The sequence below is a fragment of the Chelonia mydas genome, chromosome 6 (genome assembly GCF_015237465.2).
Source record: "Chelonia mydas isolate rCheMyd1 chromosome 6, rCheMyd1.pri.v2, whole genome shotgun sequence".
In the NCBI taxonomy this organism is placed as follows: domain Eukaryota; kingdom Metazoa; phylum Chordata; order Testudines; family Cheloniidae; genus Chelonia; species Chelonia mydas.
In genome coordinates, this window is record NC_051246.2 from 95,406,773 (window position 1) to 95,430,134 (window position 23,362).

At 38.7% G+C, this 23,362-nt stretch overlaps 1 protein-coding gene and 1 long non-coding RNA gene across 6 annotated transcripts in view; one reads left to right on the top strand and one right to left on the bottom strand.

Annotated features, from left to right (window-relative positions):
* The window catches only part of CEP128 (centrosomal protein 128), a 428,984-nt gene that overhangs the window by 228,223 nt on the left and 177,399 nt on the right, over positions 1–23,362 (bottom strand). For 4 of the 5 annotated variants that reach the window (XM_043548663.1, XM_043548662.1, XM_037900795.2 and 1 more), the window contains one exon: positions 21,131–21,323. In XM_043548663.1, the coding sequence (XP_043404598.1) occupies positions 21,131–21,323 (193 nt within the window). Of the gene's footprint in view, positions 1–19,141; positions 19,955–21,130; positions 21,324–23,362 lie in introns of those variants that run through there. The other variant, XM_043548664.1, reaches the window with a different exon arrangement.
* LOC122466195 lies at positions 29–18,509 on the top strand. Its single transcript, XR_006291536.1, has 3 exons — positions 29–212; positions 802–806; positions 18,498–18,509. It is a non-coding gene; the product is annotated as an uncharacterized LOC122466195 (long non-coding RNA).

A 23,362-nucleotide genomic window follows, 5' to 3' on the forward strand; every position in this document is an offset into this window, starting at 1 on the left:
TTTGTAACTCTTTGTAGTCAAGTTTGGATTTAACTATCTTGAGTAGTTTTGTGTCATCTGCAAATTTTGCCAGCTATTTACCCCTTTCCAGATCATTTATGAATATGCTGAACAGTACCGGTCCCAGTAGAGACCCCTGGGGTACACCACTATTTACCTCTCTCCATTCTGAAAACTGATCACTTATTCCTATCCTTTATTTCCTATCTTTAGTTCCTGATCTATGAGAGGACCTTCCTTCTTATATCATGACAGTTTATTTGCTTAAGAGCCTTTGGTGAGGGACCCTGTCAAAGGCTTTCTGAAAATCTAGGTACACTATATCCACTGGATCACCCTTGTCCACATGTTCGTGGAAAATTTCCTTACATTCCACTTTATAAAGGATGCTTTTTTGTCTCTAACTACTTCTCTTATTTTGTTGTTTACACACGGTGGCACTTTTTTGGTTCTCTGTGTTTTTAAATTTGGGATATACATTTAAATTGAGCCTCTATTATGGTGTCTTTTAAAAGTTTCCATGCAGCTTGCAGGGATTTCACTTTTGGCACTGTACCTTTTAATTTCTGTTTAACTAAGTTCCTCATATTTCTGTAGTTCCCCTTTCTGAAATTAAATGCTACCATGGTGGGCTGCTTTGGTGTTTTCCCCACCACAGGGATGTTAAATTTTATTGTGTTATGGTCACTATTACCAAGCAGTTAATCTATATTCACTTCTTGGACCAGATCCTGTGCTCCACTTAGGACTAAATCAAGAATTGCCTCCCCTCTTGTGGGGTGCAGGACTAGCTGCTCCAAGAAGCAGTCATTTAAGATGTCAAGAAACTTTATCTCTGCATCCCATCCTGACATGTACCCAGTCAATATGGGGATAGTTGAAATCCCTCATTATTACTGAGTTTTTTATTTGTATAGACTCTCTAATCTACCAGAGCATTTCACAGTCACCATCACCATCCTGGTCAGGTGGTTGTTAGTGTGTCCCTACTGCTATATTCTTATTACCAGAGCATGGAATTTCTATTCCTAGAGATTCTATGGCACAACTGGATTCATTTAAGATTTTTACTTCATTTGACTCTATGCTTTCTTTCACATATAATGCCACTCTCCCACCAGCACAACCTATTCTATCTTTCCGATGTATTTTGTACTCTGGTATTATCATGCCCCGTTGATTATATTTGTTTCACCAAGTTTCTTTGATGCCTTTTTACAGTATTATCTTCATTTAATACGAGGCACTCACATTCACCCATCTTATTATTTAGACTTCTAGCATTTGTATAAGAGCACTTTAAAAAAATGTCACTTTTTAGCTGTCTGCCATTATGTAAAGTAATTGACTGGGATTCTATTTGACCGCTTCTCATCAGATCCTACCCGTGTTTTATCATCTTCTATCCTCTCCTCCTTACTCGGATATAGAGAATCTCCATTCATAGATCCTCCCCTAGGGGATGTCTCTGTCTGAACCACGTGCTCCTTCATACCTGTCGGCTTTTCCACAGCCCTTAATTTAAAAACTGCTCTATGACCTTGTCAAGGTTCCTCCCCCACTCTGAACTCTAGGGTACAGATGTGGGGACCTGCATGAAAACCTCCTAAGCTTACTTTCACCAGCTTAGGTTAAAACTTCCCCAAGGTACAAATTAATTTTATCCTTTGTCCCTGGATCTCCACTGCCACCACCAAACTCTAACTGGGTTTACTGGGAAACGTAGTTTGGACACGTCTTTCCCCCCCAAATCCTCCCAACCCTTGCACCCCACTTCCTGGGAAAGGTTTGGTAAAAATCCTCACCAATTTGCATAGGTGACCACAGACCCAAACCCTTGGATCTGAGAACAATGAAAAAGCATTCAGTTTTCTTACAAGACGACTTTTAATAGAAGTAAAGAAATCCCCTCTGTAAAATCAGGATGGTAGATACCTTACACGGTAATTAGATTCAAAACATAGAGAATCCCTCTAGGCAAAACCTTAAGTTACAAAAAAGACACACAGACAGGGATAGTCATTCTATTCAGCACAGTTCCTTTCTCAGCCATTTAAAGAAATCATAATCTAACACATACCTAGCTAGATTATTTACTAAAAGTTCTAAGACTCCATTCCTGTTCTATCCCCGGCAAAAGCAGCATACAGACAGACACAGACCCTTTGTTTCTCTCCCTCCTCCCAGCTTTTGAAAGTATCTTGTCTCCTCATTGGTCATTTTGGTCAGGTTCCAGCGAGGTTACCTTTAGCTTCTTAACCCTTTACAGGTGAGAGGATTTTTCCTCTGGCCAGGAGGGATTTTAAAGGGGTTTACCCTTCCCTTTATATTTATGACAGACCTTTTTAATTTTACAAGTCACAAACTGATGCACAGTAACTTGCTGTGTAAACAAGCCCCAAATTTCTGTCACTGGTGCAGTGTAATAAGGTTTCCTCTGATCACCAGAAATTTATAGGATTTTTTTTTAAAAAAAACAAGACAACAATGACTGCACAGGACCTGTTCAACAATTAACAAAATCAGATTAACTAATCCTGAAAGACGTTGGAGGGCCAAATTCTCTTAACTAATTCACTTTGGATCTATCTATCTATAGTTGTTCCACATACAGTTGGTATCAATAAGAATTCCATTCAGAACAAGAAAGATATCCACATTACAGACTCAAAAAGAGAAAATTGCCCTTCAATGATGGGGCTGGATGAAATGAAAGAGAAAATGGTGCTACAGCTATTGAAAATCCCCTTTGAACAGAAGACTCTAACCCAATTAGTGAATTATTAGTAGTCAAAAATTATTCTTCATTTCGGTTATCAAGTAAGAGAATATTTACTATTTTCATTTCCTTTTTTTTAGTACTAAGCTGCTTTTAAAAGTTATATAACTTGGAAGATTTATTTTTCTTTAATGTTGCTTTTATTTGTTTTAAATTGAATACAAAATTAATTGACAGTTCCACTTCAAGGATAGCTATGGAAGATTGAAAATTTAAAAGGCATGTTTGAAAGATCCACATATTATATCCTATACACCACAACTGACTGAATTTTGAAGGTCAAAAACAACCCCAAAAAAATTTCTTAACCTTGCTGCACAACAGGCTCTGCTGTAAAATGAATTAATGTGGTATGAGGAATGTTTTAGATACTTGAAATTTTTGAAACCAGAATGAGACAACTATATAATTAACAGATGCTCATAACAGACATTATGGCAGCAACATTCCTATTATAAATTTAAGTCAAACAGAGCAATGATCTTTTGCAAAATGAAGACTAACTATGAGACCCCTTTGTTCTGGTAAAAATACACTTACAAGAATATGCAGATTAAAACAGACACTGTAGAAGATAGCAGTTCCAAACTTTTTTTTCTTATATCTGGTTGAGTGTTCATATTATTTCTAAATGTGTTTTACATGTTTTTTTAAAACAGAGCATAACTATATCCAAGGAAATTCCATTCTAGAAACTTCCACTGCTGCTACTATGGAACTACCATGAAAAGAACAGGACTGCTATAAGGAATGGCAGGTATTTGTGATATATATGTATATTTCTCAGATTTACATTGTGCTTATAAAGCTGAAATTGGAGAAATCTTCCTCACCTGACCCTGACCTACAAGAAAGCAGGCTGACAAGAGTGTCTGCTATGTTCTTCAGAAGAGGAGTGATCAACTTGTTAAAAGAGGCAGTGAGCAACTGAGTGAGGCAGTTAGCTAGTTGTGGGAAAGCCAGTGGTAGAAGTTTGTGTCTCCCCTTCAAGGGAATCCCGCAAGTACTGCAAGGGTATGGAAGATCTCCTCGCGATGTGAAGATAAAAAAGCTGGTGCTAAGGGCAAAAAAAAAAAAAGATGTGGTAGGGAGCTCCATTGAAAAAAGCAAGAAAAGCCTTAATCTTACCATGGTTACACAGTCAAGTAAAAAATAAATTTATACCACCAACTTTGCACTCACAAGCTGGCTAACAATTACATGAACAATAATAAGTGTTCTAACAATGAAAGAGGAAAAATAGTAGGAAAAAAAACAAATTTAATTCAAATTCCTCTCAAGTTTACAAATAAATAATTTTACTTAGCATTTTCAAACTGCTTTCTTAACTTTAATCCTCACACCACCACTTTGAGGTATGCAATTATCATCCTCATTTTACAGATGAAAATACTAAGGCACACAGAGAGTAAGTGATCATCCAAAAATCACAGAGTGAACCTGAAATTGAGCTAACATTATAATTCATGAAGTTTCTGGCTCCCTCCTTTGTTCTGAGCCCACTAGATCATGTTGCTTTCCAACAGTGAAAATTTATTTAGCTATAGTAAACCCCGATAGTAAAGTTAGGCAGAAATCCTCCCCGCCCACAGAAATTTTCAATTTGTTTAAAAAAAAACAAATGTTTTCATCCAAAAAAGTAAAAAAAAAAAAAACTCATGGAAAGAAAACTCTTTTTGGCAAAAAAAAAAAAGTTTGTGAAAATTCCAAAAACCCAATTTTGCCTCAACAAACAATTTTAATGGAAAATTATTGACCACCCCAACTGACAAACCCTTCTAAACCATGACAAGCAACCTAAATGGCACTGGAGTTTTTAAGACTTGATTTCAGCGTTATTTGTATGCTTTTCAACATAATTCCCTTCTTCCCTATTTTGAAACATTACTGTCTTAGGAGGAATTTCAGAACCTTTCATTCATGGAATGTAGCTTAGATCTATGTTCTATAACAGAAGTGACCAAATATACTGACCCTCCAAGCTGCATAAGACAATCTTCAGAGTTTGAGAGTGGGGGGACATCTGCCAGAGCGAGGCTTCAGTCCTTCAGCGGGGTAGTGGGGCTCAGGGCTTCTGCCCTGTGGGGAGGAGGGTCTTTGGGCTTCAGCCCCACGAGGTGCACTTGCTGGGGCTTCAGCCCTGCTCCTGCTGAAGCCCCAAGCCCCGGCAGGTGTGCCCCGCACCTGCTGAAGCCCTAAGCCCCACCACCCTAGTCTGGTAAGTAGAGAATGGGAGAGGGGGGTGCTCCATAAGCTGTCCTTTAATTGTAAAAGACTGCATGTGGCTCTCAAGCCGTGGTTTGGCCACCCCTATTCTATAAAATGCTAAGTACACTGCTGGAGTTAAATAATAATTGTGCGCAGAAGGCTGGATTGTTTTACATTGACCATCAGGCACTCATTTGTGAGTATGACTATTTCATGTGGCACACAGTGCCCTAGGATTTAAAAAAAATTATGCTTTAATGTCATATATTTTTGCTTCCTCAAAAAGTCTATTTAGTGTTGAGAAAAGGTGCATAATTTACAGCAGTGAACAACCACCTCTCTTTATCGAAAGAAGGGGTACAACATGGGTAGTGACAATGTATATTTTTTAAAAATACCTTCCACCAAAAGGCAACAAATCTGATTTTGCATGGAATCTCTCCTACCTCTACCACACATACCCCACTCTACCAGCCCCACGTCATGTTCTTTAACCTCAGCGAAGACACCTCCAACTACTATAAACTACTTTCTGTGATAGGCGGTTTCTGTGATAGGAACAACTATGTACTAGGAACTGAACTGAGACCACCAATTTATTTCACAAAAAGCAGCAAGCATCTATCACATGACAATACTTTCTGGTTACTATTGACCTGAGCCCAATATGAACTGGAGATAGACATGGGAAAGAAACAATATAATCATACAAACTAATAATTATAAAGAAAATAGAAGGAAAGATGCACGAGTAGCAACTGAACTATTGGAACTTGAGAGCTAAATTGTTATTTAAAAATAAACTTTTGTTTGACCTGGAAAGTTCACTTGAAGATGGGAAATCTGTATGCATCCGATGAAGTGAGCTGTAGCTCATGAAAGCTTATGCTCAAATAAATTGGTTAGTCTCTAAGGTGCCACAAGTACTCCTTTTCTTTTTGTAAGAGGGAAAGTCATTTGGCCAGAAAAATCTCTAAAAGCTGCACAACATAATACATCTAAATGCAATTTTATTTGACGAGGATGTTTTGATTTGTTTTTTAAAGGAATTAGATTTCCTTTAATTTGTAGTTTTAAATTAGTGGTTTTGTATCTGTACAAATTAATACCACTTAGCAACCTGATGCCACTAAGAAAATGAGGTGTTTAGCTGATTAAAAAAAGAACTTAAAAACTTTCAAAATCTAAGCACACAAACTTTCTCATTATCCTTGGCACCATCACTTGCATTATGTTTTTTATTCTACCAATATGCTTTTACATTACAGTGATATCTCGGTTGGAAAATTAGTTGCAATTGTTATGAGAGCATCTGTTGAAAGCTGCTGTTTCTATTTCTGACAACACCCTTTTCACAAGTGTCTCTGGGATCTGATTGCTTTTTCCAACCAGGCCAAAAAAGCATCTCCTTCTGTATCACCTAACTTTGCAGTTATGGCAATACATCTTTTGGGCAAGCTTTAAATATTTAAACTTTTAGAAACAAAATAAGTACTTTGTGCACAAGAACAGAAATTCATCGACAAAACTTCCCAAGGGGACATTTCAGCATTTTACTACAAAGTTATGCACATACCTAAATAGAGGTAGATGCATGGTTGTGTTTCTGTAACCCTTATTGCAATGGAGCAGTACTATGCAGGAAGATGGCTAGGGTCTGTCTACGACACAGAGCTGATGCTGGCCTCAGAAACATGAAGCCTTGAGAGTGGGACCTCTGTCTGAAAAGAATGAAAAGGGGGGAAGCATTAGAGCTAGGCTTTTCTGACAGAAGATATCTTGGGTCTGAGAGATTCTAGAAGGTAGACTGTGTAGACCTGTGCTATGAACACCCAACCTTTGGGAGAAGGCTTGGACTGGACTTTACCTAATTAACAACAACAATAATAAAGTCCAACTCCCCTCTACAAAGTAACTGTCTTAGAGCAGGTGGGAAAGTCACTTTCTCACACTTGTCCTTCCTCTCCCCATCCTTTCCCTACTATCACCCATTATCACTTTTACGTACAGATTTCACCCATCACCACGTTTACATATAGATTATAAACTCTTTGGGACAGCAAACATGCCTTTTTATATGTTCTGCAAACTGCTTAAAACAGTTGCGTGTACAGTAGAAATAAAAACACAGTAAAAAAATGTATTTCCCAGTAACAAGAGTAGAAATTACGTCATTAAAATACAATGCACCACAGTCAGAAAGCATCCATCCACTCCTTCCTGGGGTGGAAATATTCATATGTATCCCATCATTTAGAAGATTAATCTGAGATATTTACTGTTTGCTTTACTCCTAACCACTAAGAAGAGCTGTATGCTTTTCTCAGTCTGTCAGTATCACTTATACTATTACCCATTCAATAAGTAGCTTTCATTCTCTAGGCTCAGTCTGTATGGGAACACTAAAACAAACAACTATCCATCGTACTACTTGCTTCTTTTAAAATATATACATTTTCTGAGTCTTGTCATCTAGAATCAATAGAAAAATTGAACAGGGACAAGAAGAGAGACGAAGAAAGATCCGCAGTGAGCATTAGACCTAGAGTAGAAGATTCTTGAATGAAAGGATTACAAGAAGAAAAACAACTAATGTAAATACTACTCTTCTTATGTTAAATAGCATGTGTGGTTATTAGAAAAACGATATATTTGCATATGTCTAGTGCACCATAAGTAAAATGCAATTAGTAGCAATAAAATACCCAGTCTCGCTCCTGTGAATTCTTGCTGTACTAACATGTTAAAGGATGTCTGTAGGTGCAGCAAGAAATTTCTATTGCTGGGAAATGGAAACTTGGAAAAAGGGACAGCTTTTGGAGGCTGATAATTTTGGTATCATATTATTCAAATGACAGATTATCTTCGACCATATTGGTGAAGCCATTTCCTGTAGTCAGAGCACAAGCACTCCTGTAGTCAGAGCACCAGAGCACAAACACTAACAACAAGCATTAGATTAAAGAACAAGAGTACTTGTGGCACCTTAGAGACTAACAAATTTATTAGAGCATAAGCTTTCATGGGCTACAGCCCGCTTCATCGGATGCACAGAATGGAACATATAGTAAGAAGATTATATATATACATACAGATAAGTTGGAAGTTACCATACAAACTGTGAGAGGCTAATTAGTTAAGATGAGCTATTATCAGAAGGAGAAAAAAAAATTTAAAGTGATAATCAAGATGGCCCATTTAAACAGTTGACAAGAAGGTGTGAGGATACTTAACTTAAGGAAATAGATTCAATATGTGTAATGACCCAGCCACTCCCAGTCTCTATTCAAACCCAAGTTAATGGTATCTAGTTTGCATATTAATTCAAGCTCAGCAGTTTCTCATTGGAGTCTGGGAGTGAAATTGTGCATATATGGAAGGCAGAATGATAATGCTGGAAATAATTGTAATAATAATTTTATTAAGATTTATTATGACTCAATTTCCACACAAGCATTCCTTTATTAGTCCAAAGGCCACTTACTGTTGGTAAAATCCAAATTACAAATATAAGAATGTGCACACATCTACATACTATATCCTAGCAAATGAAGATTACTTACTTGTAACTAGATGGACTTCTAGATGGACTCTGCATATTCACACTCTTGGGATGTGCTGACCAGGTGCAGCCAGGATGGTGGAACCTTCTAGTCTAGTTAGGGCTCCTTGCCCCTCGCTCTCTCCAAACAGTTGAGCACATTCTGAAGGCGTGGTTATAAATAGGGCATGGTGCTAGTGACTATCTCAGGTTTTTTCCAAAAGCTAAAGTGGAATACCAATTAACCCTAAAAGTAGAACTTTGCAGACACAGAGAAGGCAGGCAGGAACTGTGAATAAGCAGAGTCTATCTTGAAGAACTCCGGTTACAAGTAAGCAACCTTTTTATCTTCTTTGAGACTGCTCTGCATATTCCCACTCCTAGGATAATTTGGCAAGCAGTATCATGAATTGGAAGGAGGGAGCAGATTACTAAATAAACAATGACTGAAGTACTGCTCTGTCAAATTGAACCTCAGCTCTGGTTGCCACATCCAAATCCTAATGTCTTGTAAATAATGTCTTAGCAGCCCAGCATATCTCAATCAGGGAAATATGTTTAGCGAATGCTACAGATTTAGCAACCACTTCAGTAGAATGGGCTCTAAGAGGAACAGGAGGAGAGGGTGTCCTCCGTAACACTTTTGTCACTACACATCCGGACAGGGACTATGCTAAAATGTCCTAACCCTTAAAAGTACCAGCATACAAGATAAATAAGTTAGGAGACAATCTCAAGTCCCTCATTCTGTCCAAATAATACAATGGCATTCTAAGGAATGAAACTTGTTTCCCCTTTACTTGTTGAGGTTTAGGAAAAGATACAGTTAAATTCATTCTATGAATAACATGAAATTCTGAAACTACCTTGGGAAGGAATTTAGGGTATGGTCTAAGAACTTTGACTTTTTGAAAAGTAGCATGGGGGAGGGGAGGTTCACTCAATGCATGCCACTCACTATTCTTCTAGTGGAAGTGATTGCTATTATAAAACCTGTCCTTATAGAAAAACAAAACAATGAACAGTTCTTGCTAGAGATTCAAATGGGGGAGCAATAAACTGTGTTAAAACTAAGTTAAAATTCCATAGAGGGGCCAAATCCTATAACAGGAAATACAAATTCAATCAGCTTTAAAAAAAAAAATTCTCATCAACTTGTGCAAGAAAATGGGTTTTCCATAATGTGAATATGGAATGCTGCTACTGCTGCTAAGCGGACTTTAATAGAGAGAGACAAACCCCTTGTTTCTAAAACAAGTGTTATAGGGACTGAGATTGGGTCAGCACTCGTATCATTTGCCCAGATAACAAATCTTTTCCATTTAAAATTGTAGCTTTTTCTGGTAGATGCTTTTTAAACATTAATAAGAATTTGCTGCACCACAACAGAGCAAGATCTTTCTAAATCTGTTAAATTCCTATCACCCAAGCTATTAGGTGTAATGATTGGAAATCCGAGTAGAAAACCTTCCCCTCCTGCTGGGGTAGTAAGTTTGTCAATAATGGAAGCATCTTGTATTTGCTGTTGGATAAACAGAGTAATTCAGTGTACCACTGTTGTTTCAGTCATGCTGGAACAACCAAAATTACCCTGGCCAAATCTTGTTTCATTTTCTTTAAAACTTTGAGAATTAGAGGGAATGTGGGAAATGCAATACATCAAACCTGTCTCCCAATCTAGGAGAAATGAATCCCTCAATGATAGACTGTTCAAGGCCGCTCTTGAGCAAAATCATATTTCATTTCATATTGAATCCGGTGACAAACAGATCTATTGCCGGAAACCCCCAAAGGCTGAAGAAGTTCTGAATCATAGACTTTAAGGTCAGAAGAGACCATTATGATCATCTAGTCTGACCTCCTGCACAACGCAGGCCACGGAATCTCACCCACCAACTCCTGTAACAAACCCCTAACTTATGTCTGAGCTAGTGAAGTCCTCAAATCGTGGTTTAAAGACTTCAAGATGCAGAAAATTCTCCAGCAAGTGACCCATGCCCCACGCTGCAGAGGAAGGTGAAAAACCCCCAGGGCCTCTGCCATTCTGCCCTGGAGGAAAATTCCTTCCCGACCCCAAATATGGCAATTGGCTAAACCCTGAGCATGTCGGCAAGACTCACCAGCCAGACACCCAGGAAAGAATTCTCTGTAGTAACTCAGATCCCACCCCATCTAACATCCCATCACAGGCCATTGGGCATATCTACCACTAGTAGTCGAAGATCAATTAATTGTCAAAATTAGGATATCCTATCATATCATCCCCTCCATAAACGTATCAAGCTTTGTCTTGAAGCCAGATATGTGGTTTTCCCCCACTGCTTTCTTTGGAAGGCTGTTCCAGAACTTCACTCCTCTGATGGTTAGAAAGCTTCATCTAATTTCAAGTCTAAACTTCCTGATGACCAGTTTATATCCATTTGTTCTTCTGTCCACATTGGTACTGAGCTTAAATAATTCCTCTCCCTCCATGGTATTTATCCCTCTAATATATTTATACATAGCAATCATATCTCCTCCCAGCCTACTTTTAATTAGGCTAAACAAGCCAAGCTCATTGAGTCTCCTTTCATAAGACAGGTTTTCCATTCCTCGGATCATCCTAGTAGCCCTTCTCTGTACCTGTTCCAGTTTTAATTCATCCTTTTTAAACATGGGAGACCAGAACTGCACACAATATTCCACATGAGGTCTCACCAGTGCCTTGCATAACGGTACTAACACCACCTTATCTCTACTGGAAATACCTCGCCTGATGAATCCCAAGACAGCATTAGCTTTTTTGATGGCCATATCACATTGGTGGCTCATAGTTATCCTGTGATCGACCAATACTCCGAGGTCCTTCTCCTCCTCTGTTACTTCCAAGTAATGCGTCCCCAGTTTATAACAGAAATTCTTGTTATTAATCCCTAAATACATGACCTTGCACTTTTCACTATTAAATTTCATCCTATTACCTGGATTGCTTTTTTTACCTTTCTTAAAAATAGGAACTATGTTAGCAATTCTCCAGCCATACAGTACAACCCCAATCAATGACTCCTTTAGAGATCACTAGTGCATCTGGTAGGAGTCCCTGTCCAGAAGATCTCTGACCTTGTTGGGTTCTCCATGACATTCAAGGCAATTGGGTAAATGTTGTATAGGATGTACCAGTCCCAAAGCTTTATCACTTCACTGCATAGCCGGGATGATTGTTTATTCTAATAATATACTGCAGACATGTTGTCCATGCCTCCCTGAATTACTGCATCCTGTTCTGTGGAAGAAACATGTTGAGACCCAGATGGATGGCCCTCAGTTCTCACATATTCATGTGTAACAGGAAATCTCTGTAGCCCAACAGACCTCAGATGAAAAGGTATAGAGATGTGTCAGATAAATGTGTGGTGACTATTAATGAGTCATGTATGTTGTTGATGCCATGAGGCTTAATAATGCCAGAAATTACATTACTCTCTAAGAGGGTTGTAAAAGGAGTGTCTGTGTGGTGATGGATATTTTCAAAAACCTCTTTTCCAGCAGGAAAGCCCTTTCTTTTATGGAGTTGAAGGTCACCCCAATGAAGGAAACCTCTTGAGATGAAATCAGAAGACTTTTCTTTGTTTATGAGAAGACTAAAGTTCTCAAACAGAAAACAGGTAATCTAAATGGCTCTTTCTAATTCCTTTTTGGACGGAGTTTTCAGCACCCAGTCATTTAAATAAGGGAAGATGAAAATCCCTTGCCTCTTCAAATGAGCTGCTACCAAAACCAGGAGTTTAGTAAAAACCCTGGGTGCAGTGGAGAGGCAAAAGGGTAAGATTTTGTATTGGAAATGCTCTGAATCAAGAACAAAATATAGATATTTGCAGGGAGATTATATTATTGAGATATGGAAATATGAATCCTTGAGATCGAGATCAGCAAATAAATCCAGAATAGACAGGGAGGGAATGATCAAAGCCAGAGATAGCATTCTGAATTTAAACCTGACATATCTGTTTAGAGCTCTGAGATCTAAAATTGGACACCTCCATTCTTTTTTAGGATTAAAAAGTAATGGAAGTAGAACCCTTTGTTTCTGTGAATTAATGGTACTACTTCTACAGCCACTGCATGCAGCAGAATCTGTGTTTCCACTCTTAATAATCTCTCCTGGGAGGGGTCACTGTAAAGGGAGGGGAAAGAGAGGATGCATGAAAGAAGGGATTTGAATTGGATAACATAACGTTCCTTTATTGTGTCAAAACCCCATCTTTGAGGTGATAGACTCAGATTTTAAGGCCAAAAGGGACCATCATGGTCATCTAGTTTGAGTTCCTACACATTGCAGGCCACAGAACCTTACCTACCCACTCCTATAATAGACCCACAATCTTTGACTGGGTTACTGAAGTCCTCAAATCATGATTTAAAGACTTCAAGTTACAGAGAATCCACCATTTGCTCTAGTTTAAACCTGCAAGTGAAAGCCCCTCCAGGGTCTCTGCTAATCTGAGCTGTGGGAAAATTCTTTCCTGACTTGAAATATGGCAGTCAGTTGGACCCTGAGCATTTCAGCAAGACCCAACAGTCAGACACATAGGAAAGAATTTTCTGTAATACCTCAGAGCCCTCCCCATCTAGTGTCTCATCACCAGCCATTGGGGATATTTGCTACTAGCATTCGCAGATCTGCTACATGCCATCGTAGACCGTCTCATCATACCATCCCCTTTATAAATTTACCAAGATAAGTCTTGAAGCCAGTTTGGTTTTTCCTCCCACTTCTCCCTTTGGAAGGCTATTCCAAAACTTCACTCCATTGATGGTTAGCAAACCTTAATCTAATTTCAAGCCTAAATTTATTGATGGCCAGTTTATATCCATTTTTCTTGTGTCAATATTGGTGCTTAACTTAAATAATTCCTCTGCCTCCCTGGTATTTATCCTTCTGACGTATTTACAGAGAGCAATCATCTCTCTCCTCAGCCTTCTTTTGGTTAGGCTAAACAAGCCAAGCTCTTAGAGTCTCTTCTCATAAGGTAGGTTTTCCATTCCTCTGATCATCATAGTAGCCCTTCTCTGTACCTCTGCCAGTTTGCATTTATCTTTCTTAGACATGGGAGACCAGAATTGGGCACAGTATTCCAGATGGGGTCTCACCAGTGCCTTGTATACTAGCACTACCACTTCCCTATCTCTATTAGAAATACTTCACCTGATGCACCCTAGGACTGCATTAACCTTTTCCCACAGCTGCATCACATTGGCAGCTCTAAGTCATCCTATGATAAACCAATACACCATGGTCTTTCTCCTCCTCTATCACTTCCAAGTGATTAAGTCCCCATCTTACAGCAAAAATTCTTGTTGTTAGTCCCTAAATGAATGGCTTTGCACTTTTCACTATTAAATTTCATCCCATTTCTATTACTCCAGTTTTCAAAGTCGTCCAGATCTTCTTGTATGATATTCCAGTCCTTCTCTGTACTGGAATACCACCCAACTTTGTGTCATCCGCAAATTTTATTAGCACACTCCCACTTTTTGTGCCGAGGTCATGAATAAAAATGTTAAATAAGATGAGCCCCAAGACTGATCCCTGAGAAACTCCACTAGTAGTCTCCCTCCAGGCCGACAGTTCACCTTTCAATATGACCTGTGGTAGTCTCCCCTTTAACCAGCTCCTTATCCACCTTTTAATCATCATATTAATCCCCATCTTCTCCAATTTAACTAATAATTTCTTAGGGTGGAACTGTATCAAATGCCTTACTGAAATCCAGCTAGATTAGATGTGCTGCATTTCCTGTGTCAAAAATCAGCTATATTCTCAAAGAGATCACATTGGGCTGGCACAATCTACCATTTATAAAACCATGTTGTATTTTATCTCAAATTACCATTTACCTCTATGTCCTTAACTACTTTCTCTTTCAAAATTTGTTCTAAGACCCTTGCATACAATTGAGGTCAAACTAACAGGCCTGTAGTTTCCAGGATCAATTTTTCCCCCTTTCTTAAAAATAGGTAAACAATTCTCCAGTCATAGGGTATGACTCCTGAGTTTATTTTGGTATTTGGTGTAATTTAGCCTTTTTTGAAACTGGTTGGCACAATGACAGATTAGACCAAATGGATTTAGCTGGTTGCCAGAGCCCTTCTAATATAGGCAACAATATTTAAGCCTTTGCAGTAGACCCCAAAATGTCAAAAACTGGATGTGTGGCCTCCTCTAAAGCCACTGATGGTAATTTTAAAATGGATATTCTATCAACTAGTTCATGAAACTGAATTGCATCTTCTGAAGACGACAATGCTGTTGTTACTCTCATATTGCCATCAGGACATGAACCACTTTCTGGTTTCATGAAATCTTGGGATTCATCAAGTGGAGATCCTTCCCAGTACTTCTCTTCCAAAAGAGCATCCTGTGCCAAAGAAGGGGAACATTTCCTACCCCTCAGATCCGTACACCTCAGATCTGTAGGTTCCAGTGGAAGATGAATCCAGCATCAGATTATCACATGATATTGGTAAGTAGGAGATAGCCAATATGGTCATGGCACCAAAGATGGCATGAATCAGTCTTGCCAAATTCCCCAGTCTGGCATCATGTCATCTGCTTGATACAGAAGTATTACTTCAAGTGGAAGACTTTGCTTAGGACAGGATCAGTAACTTTTGGCACATGGCCCACCAGGGTAAGCCCCCGGTGCACTGGGCTGGTTTGTTTACCTGGCGCGTCCACAGGTTCAGCCGATAGCAGCTCCCACTGGCCGCGGTTCGCCGCTCCAGGCCAATGGGGACTGCAGGAAGCGGCGTGGGCCGAGGGATGTGCTGACTGTTGCCTCCTGCAGCCCCCATTGGCCTGGAGCGGCGAACCACAGCCAGTGGGAGCTGCTATCGGCCGAATCTGTAGACGCGGCAGATAAACAAACCGGCCCAGCCCGCCGGGGGCTTACCCTGGCAGGCCACGTGCCAAAGGTTGCCGATCCCTGGCTTAGGAATTATTTGGGTTTTGGTAAGAGCCTCAGATCAGGCTCAACATCCAATTGCAGATCCAATCCTGAAGCAACAGGTGAGCTAACTGATGCAGGATCTGAAAAATAGAGACCAGTGAGCCAGCTGGAGTCTTAGGCAGGGAGACTGATATTGACTATTTTTTTGACTGATATTGACTGAGGAGAGCCTTCATGATCCTCTGTTACCAGGCAAGCACTGTGGTTAAATCAGATCCGTTAACAGGTGTGGATCCAAAAGAATTTGGGCTGTAACTATTATTGTATGTGGTTGGGTTGGCATGATTGGATCTGATGATCTTTTCTTCAGATGCATATTCTCGCAGCAATCTGGAGGTCCTAAATCCAAAGTTCTTGGATCCATATAATGGGAATAATCCGAGGAGCCACTCGAGATGTGCTTATTTCTTCCTCAGAACCAAGATAGCTGGTTCTGGTAAATCTTGAGGAGTCTCAGATTGTCTTTCTGGTATTGGTCCCACTTAGGACTGTACCCCATTTTGAACTGGATCTGAGAACTTGGCTAGCAAAGGGTCAGTTAACTTGGAACAGGAGCATGATGCTGAATCTAAAGCCTTTGCTGTCTATGCTTGTTTGGATCTGGACATAATCAGAGCCAACTGAAGTCTCCTCTCATTATTTTCAGATCCTTTAGAACTATCAGATCCCTGAAGCTTGTCTGACAAGGCCGCTTGTAACAGAAGAGCCTGAAGTTTATTCTGTCTCTCCTTCCAGGCTCAAGGAGTAAATGTGCTGCAGGTAACACCATGTACCAGTGAATGATTCTTAGCTAAGCACTTCAGGTACTGAACGTGTATGTCAGATGCTGGGAAAACCAATGGACATGACACGCACCTCTTAAAATCATGCTTCTTTGCATTGGGATCTGCCATATCAGAACTGCTCAGTGTTTTACTTAACAACTATAACTACTATCTAAAACGAACTTATCCTATTAACTACTCTAACTTCAAACAACAACTAATCTAAAGGCACTTAACTATGGATCTGAGGAGCTGGAGAGGTTCATGTCTTATCGTTGCTGTGGCTGGAAGGAACTGAGGCAGCAATGGGCTCTACGCCCTTTTCATAGGCATGCCCTCCTACTGCGCTCAAACACTGGAGGCAAAGAAGGGAGCGGAGAGGCACCCCTATCCACCCTGCTACTAGAAGGTTCCACTGTCCTAGCTGCACCTGGCTGGCCAACCCCAAGAGTGGAAATATGCAGAGGACACTTAAAGAAGCGTAAAAAGAAAAGGAGGACTCGTGGCAACTTAGAGACTAACAAATTTATTTGAGCATAAGCTTTCGTGAGCTACAGCTCATTTCATCGGATGCATTCAGTGGAAAATAGTCCTCCTTTTCTTTTTGGGGATACAGACTAACATGGCTGCTACTCTGAAACCCGTCATTAAAGAAGTGTATACGTTAAAAATACTAGCCAAAGTACTCACAACAGGACCAGGCCTGAGAGGAACCTTCCCATCATGGCGTGACTCCGAGGGGGTTGGGGAAAGCTCTGAGAAAGAACCTCCACAAAAAAAAAAAACCCTCTCTTTTTTTATATGCTATAACAAAAAAGTGATGTCATTCCTGGTTGTTAGACTTTAGCCAAAGCCAGATGAGGCAGTTTAGGGCTGAACCCTACTCTTCTCAAGGTTTTCATCTCATCTTACTTTACTATATTTCTCTTTAATTATTACACAAAGATTTCTTTAAAGCAAACTTATATAACTAATTATTTACTGGTAACCAATTAACCATTTTTTCTTTATTTGAAACCTTCAGCTCAAACCTTAAATAAGATAATGCTGGTATTTCAAGAGTCACTACAAGTTTAACACAAACAATCCCTCTTTCTCATGATCTTATTCTTTTTGGTTACATGCTTTGGGCCTATTGTTCAATATCCAAACTCAATTTAAAACCATAGTTCACCAAGGCCCAGCTTAGGCGTATATTTCTACAGACAGAAGAACACAGAGAAATGAAGAACACATTCCCTATTTCCAGATTTAATCTGAGGTTGCTATTATATATAGTTTAATGAGCTTTTAAAGAAAGATTAATGGGTACCATAGAAAAGTGCGCTTTTAAGAGAGCTATTCTTCAACACACCTGTGAAACACTTAAATACCTGCCATGAAGCTTGGGGTGACTAATTACAGAATGAATGAATGAATTTACCTAAATTCTTCAATGAAAACAGCCCACAGGAAAACTCACATAATACAGAAATTGAGCAAATCAAAGATGCAAGATTTCTAATAAGCTCAGCCAAATTAATAGAGAAGACATTAAGTCTACATTTTCTAATGTGGATGTCAAAGGCAGACTTTTAAAGCAATAAACACAAAACAAGTAATTGCGGCTAAAACTGCCCATTTGGCAGAGACCCAATTTAGGCACCCACATGAAAAATATGGCCATTTTGAGAGATTACCACATCATGAGAGGCAATATCTAAAGTACAGGGTATAAAAAAAAGTATGGCAAATAAGAGGTCCGTTACTTTGGTAATAAATATCACACACTTTGGCAATAAACATCTCCCTATCCTCTAAGAGTCCAAAGATAAGGCAAAGTAAAGCATTAAGAAGCATAGCATCATGTTACTCATGATAAGGAAAGAACAACTGGGCACAGGAAGGGACACATGAAGCAATCTGGAATTCAATTCTACATAGTATGATGTGGTTGAGTCCTGTGAATATTTCGACTTCAGTGTGTCAGGACACAACATAATGGCACAAGAGAACAAGCTACTGAAATAGTTTTGGTCTACTCTGGAACCATTAACTTACAAAGAAACAAATCTGAGTAAAAGTACTGAATTGTGAGATTTCTAACTCGTCTTTCCTTAGGACAAAATGGAATCAGCCACATATTAAGAACAGATTTGAATAGCTGGAAATTGGTGTGAACAGGAGAATTTTCAGGAACATGAACATAACACACAAGACATGATTCCTATGCAAAGGTTACCAATCCAAAAGTTATGAGAATATTATGAGATGAAAGAACAGAGAGCTGTAGGAGCAACTTTAAAGTAGTGGATGGCATATGCCGTAGGCCTGATGAAACAGAAAGTTCTGGTTCAGTTCTGATCACTTGAACTTACCATGGTGGAATATCTTGGATTTTATTTTAAAAAAATAGGAATAAAAATGGATTGGCCTTTGTGAGATTAATGGGTGCTTGTCTTTCACCCACAAAAAAAGTATTCAAATCTCAGTTCTGAACTATATACAAATTATCAGCGAGATTTACATCTCTGTTGACTAGTTCCTCTCTTCTCAATCTGTTCATTCACATTGACAAAGTTATTTATTAGACCTACTGAAACTGGACTCTGGACCGGTTTACTTGGGGCCTTAAATTGTTTCTCCAACTTTGTTCCAGCATGAACAAAATGCACCTACTCAAAAACAAGACAGATTTTTAGATGGCCATGTGCCATCTGGTCCTTCCTAAGTGAGCTGTAAGCACTATCATTCCCATACTGCTAAAGCTTATGTAACCATAATTTTTTTTGTTTATTATTGCTGAGAAATATCATGTAAATAATATCTTACTTTTATATAGTACCTTTCATCCTGAGATCCCAAAGCAACGTACAAAACTGAAATGCAACCACTCATCCTCCCATTCTAATAGTTCAACTCAGCTAATATGCCTCTCCGTTTTCAAGTTTCAAAATTGCTAGTGTTCACAGGTTAAAAATCACAGGAGGGCCAAATCCAAGCATGGTCAGTTGTGCGATTCATCTTTCTGAGGTAGCCAGATTGAGTATTATGCAATTTATTGTGGTCAAAACCTTAAAAAACACAATTTCTTCATAGACTTTAAAAATGTAAAGATATTTTTTGTTGGCATAGGTCTGGTATCCTTTGCCAAAAAAGTTCCCGCCACATATTGTTGAGTAGCTCTTTTCTGTTACCCTCTATCCCAGAGGTTGCTGCTTTTCAGTGTTATACGTTGCTTTTGGACCCTTCAGGATGAAAGGTGCTATATAAATGCAAGATCTTTTTAATAAAGATCTCTCTCAAAAATATTGAACAAATGTTAGTAATACAGATCCAAAAAATAAAGTATACATTTCTTTAGGTCCTGGTGTTGGTTTCCTTTTCTTCTTGCCTGTGTTTGGCATTTTTGCATATTGTTTTTTCAGTGACAGAACCACAGGACCTGAGGACCTCACGTTCATTAGTGAATTTATCCTCACAAAATCCTTGTGATATAATAACAAAGTATTAACTCCATGCTACAGATGAACAATGGAAGCACCAAGACATGAAGTGTTTTGCAAAAGGTCACGTAAGTCTGTGGCAGAAACAGAACCAAAATCTTCAATGTTCCATTCAAGACCATCCTTCCAAACTATTTTTACCAGCTTCACTCACCACTAACTTGGCAAAAAATCCAGCACAGAATCTTCTAAAAAGAAAGAGGCAACTGAAATAAGATTATTGAACCAGAAAGAAATAATATTAATTAGCCAGAGAGAAAACATATAAACAATGTAATCATAATACAAGGTAAACCCCCCAAAAGTAATGAGGTACCTCATTGGCTGTTTCTTTGGTATCTGTATGTAAACACAGAAAAAGCTCAAAGAGAAGAGAGATAATAGCCCTCAAATGTGCTTGACATCATAGGCCTAAGAAAATGGAATAAGAAGGATGCCAACAATAATAATAATAATAATAATAATGCTAATAATATAACAGCACAGTCAGGCATTTGACTAGATGGGCTCCTTAGACTCTTTTCCATTAAAAAAATGTCCTAGTTTAAATTAGGTTAAATGCCTATTTTCCAACATGCAAAGTTAATCTAAAAAAATACATTCTCCCGTTTTATTTTTGTATTTTTTCATTCCACATGTGACTGGTTAAAACTCATTTTATATAATGCAAATCTTATTTTCTTCAGTATTTTAACATGTGTAAGAGACAAGACAACATTTACCAATAAATCTTGTAATCAGGCTTCATTAGACCATCATAAAAGGAATTCAGGACATCCTCTGACATTTACCATTTTTGTATTTTCCATTCTTCTTAATAGGCCATCATTATGACAAACAACAATACTATTTATGTGGTTCATGACAGCAAAAAGTAGTTATGACCATTAAAATAAAAAATGGGAAAATTCCAAAACAAGTTCTTCATATTTTTGTATAACAAAAAAAGAGATTACTTGAGAATAATTTATTTTACAGATAAAAGCAGGATGAAGGCAAAGACAATGTAAGCTCCTAGCAATGCTGTCTCCTATCTCTCCTCTATAATTTCTAGTAATGTTTTTGGTCATGATATGCCTCAAATATGAGAGCTGAAAGACTAATTGGCATGTCTACTTCCCATTTCACAAACCCATGTGTTGTTCAGGCATTTACTGAACTGAAATATAGCTGTTGGCAAAATAAGCCAACTTAACCAAGGGGAAAGAAAAATCTGTTTCCCTAGTTAGCACTAGCAACCGCCAACTGGATTTCTTAATGACTACCAGATAAAGCAGATTTGGATGTACTTTGGTAATTCTCAAGATCAGCATTTCTCCCTTCTTTCTCTTCCTTCATTAACAAAAATGAACTGGTCAACTCACCTCTCTTTTCTCTGTTAACTTCCTCCAGGACATGTTCTTGATTTTTTATTTGTTCAAAGAGAGACTGACGCTCACACTCCGTGCTCAGCGTCAAGTGCTTAAGCTGCTCTCGACTCTGCAATAGGTGGCGCCGCAGCTTCCTTTCCTTGCTTTCTCTCTCTTTCACCTCTTCACACATCCATTGAAGTTTAGTCTAGAGAAGAACAAATTTATATAACACTAAAAGGAGAGAGCATTCTAATAAAAATACTAGGACTTAAATTCTATACTGAACAAACAAGAACATTTGGAATCACCTTACTGATTTATAATAGCTATTGCTATACAAGTTTAAAAAGAAATATTAAAAATATATTAAAGGACAAATTCTGACTTAACATGCAAATGGACTCAAAATGTGCGCATATATTTTGGTTGGCAGCAACTGCATGCTTAAGCCAAACATGTAAATTATTTTTTTCCAGGAGAATAAGCCTGCAGGCTGAGAGTCTATTGGCCATTGCTGGTTCAGAGGGCATACAGGCAGCCTGGTGAACAGGCCCTACCCTGGAATGCAATGGCATGATTCCTGCAACACTTGGTTTGCAGAGGAACATAGGCACTGCCATAGTGGATCTGACCCAAGAGCTATCTAGTCCAGGAACCTCTATCTGACAGTAGCCAGCAACATGGCCATGCTTCAGAGGAAGGGGTAAGAAACAAGCAGTAGGTAAACGTGGGAAAATCTGCCTCCCACATAAGGTCTCCTGATCTCTAGCAGTTAGAGACTGAATTATCCCCTGAAGCATGAGGTTTAATAGCTCTTCCACAACATTTTTATCATTAATTATAACAACTTTCAATAATCTTGTTATCCATATAAATGTCTAATCCCTTTTTGAATTTTATTATGTTAATGGCCTAAATGTCTTCCTGTGGCAGATAATTCCACAGCTTAGTTACATATTGTGTGAAAAAGTATTTCCTTTCATGAGTTATGAATTTACTACCATTCACTCATTAAATGTCTTTGTTCTTGAGTTATGAGACAGGGTGAGCTGAAGTTTCCCCATCTACCTTCTCTATGTCATTCATTATTTTATCCACTTTTATCATGTCCTCTATTATCTCCTAAGGAAAATAATCCCAATCTTTTCAATTTGACCTCGGTTCTTTTCCAGGTACTTAATCATTCTTGTCACACTTTCCTGAACTCCCTCTCGTCCTGCAATATCCTTTTGAGATGGGATAACCGTACTGCACACCATATTCAAGATGAGGTCATGCCACTAATTTATCTAAGGTCTTATATTATTCCCATATTCCTCATTCCTTATGAAACCTAGCATCTTTTTTGCTTTTTTGACTGCAGTTGCACCAGGCAGAGGTCTTCACTGAGATGTCTTCCGTGAAGCCCAGGTCCCCTTCTTGAAATTATACAGTTAATTTAGAACTCTGTAATGTGTATAAGCCATTTAATTTTCCCCTCCAATTTCCATTACTTTGCATTTATTGACATGAAATTTCAATTACCATCATGTTGTTCATTCACCTTGCTTGATTAAGTCTCTCTCAACTTCCAAAATATTCTCTGAACAAATTTAAGGGAAATAACGAATGGGATGGGTGACTTCTGCCCCATATTTCCATCGCAGAGGCATTGATTTTTGGGAAGGGTACCTACACAAAATGCCCTGCCAAAATCGGGCTCTAACATTGAAACCAGAGCTTCTAAACAAAAAATGCCCAGCTCTAAACTGACCCAAACTCAAATGGTTTGGTTGTTCCATAAACAATAGAAGGAACACATGAGCTATTGAACTCACAAATACAGCTTTGGCCTGAAGCCTTCTATATCTTCCAGTACATTTAAAAAAAATTATTAAATCTTTGTATTAAATTGGGGCGTATGGAGATTGCAAGTTCCAGTAAGTCTTGTGCTTTTACTAAGCTCAAGATGGAGCAATGTACCACGGATCGGTACAGCACCCACATCATTGCCGTGGACGAGTTCAAGTATCTAACAAGAAATCTATTATTTTAAAATTTATGAAACTCAAAATACTAAGAGTGGACCTATGGTCTACCACTTACAGACCAGGGTCTGGACACCACAAATGGAGAGGTAGGTTTGGGGTGACTGTAATAGTTTCAAGTCACCATTTCACCACTCACAGTTTGAGGTCAGAAGCCATTTCACCTCTATGTACGTGTGTCAGCCTATAGCTTTGGGTGAAAAAAGCATTTAATTGA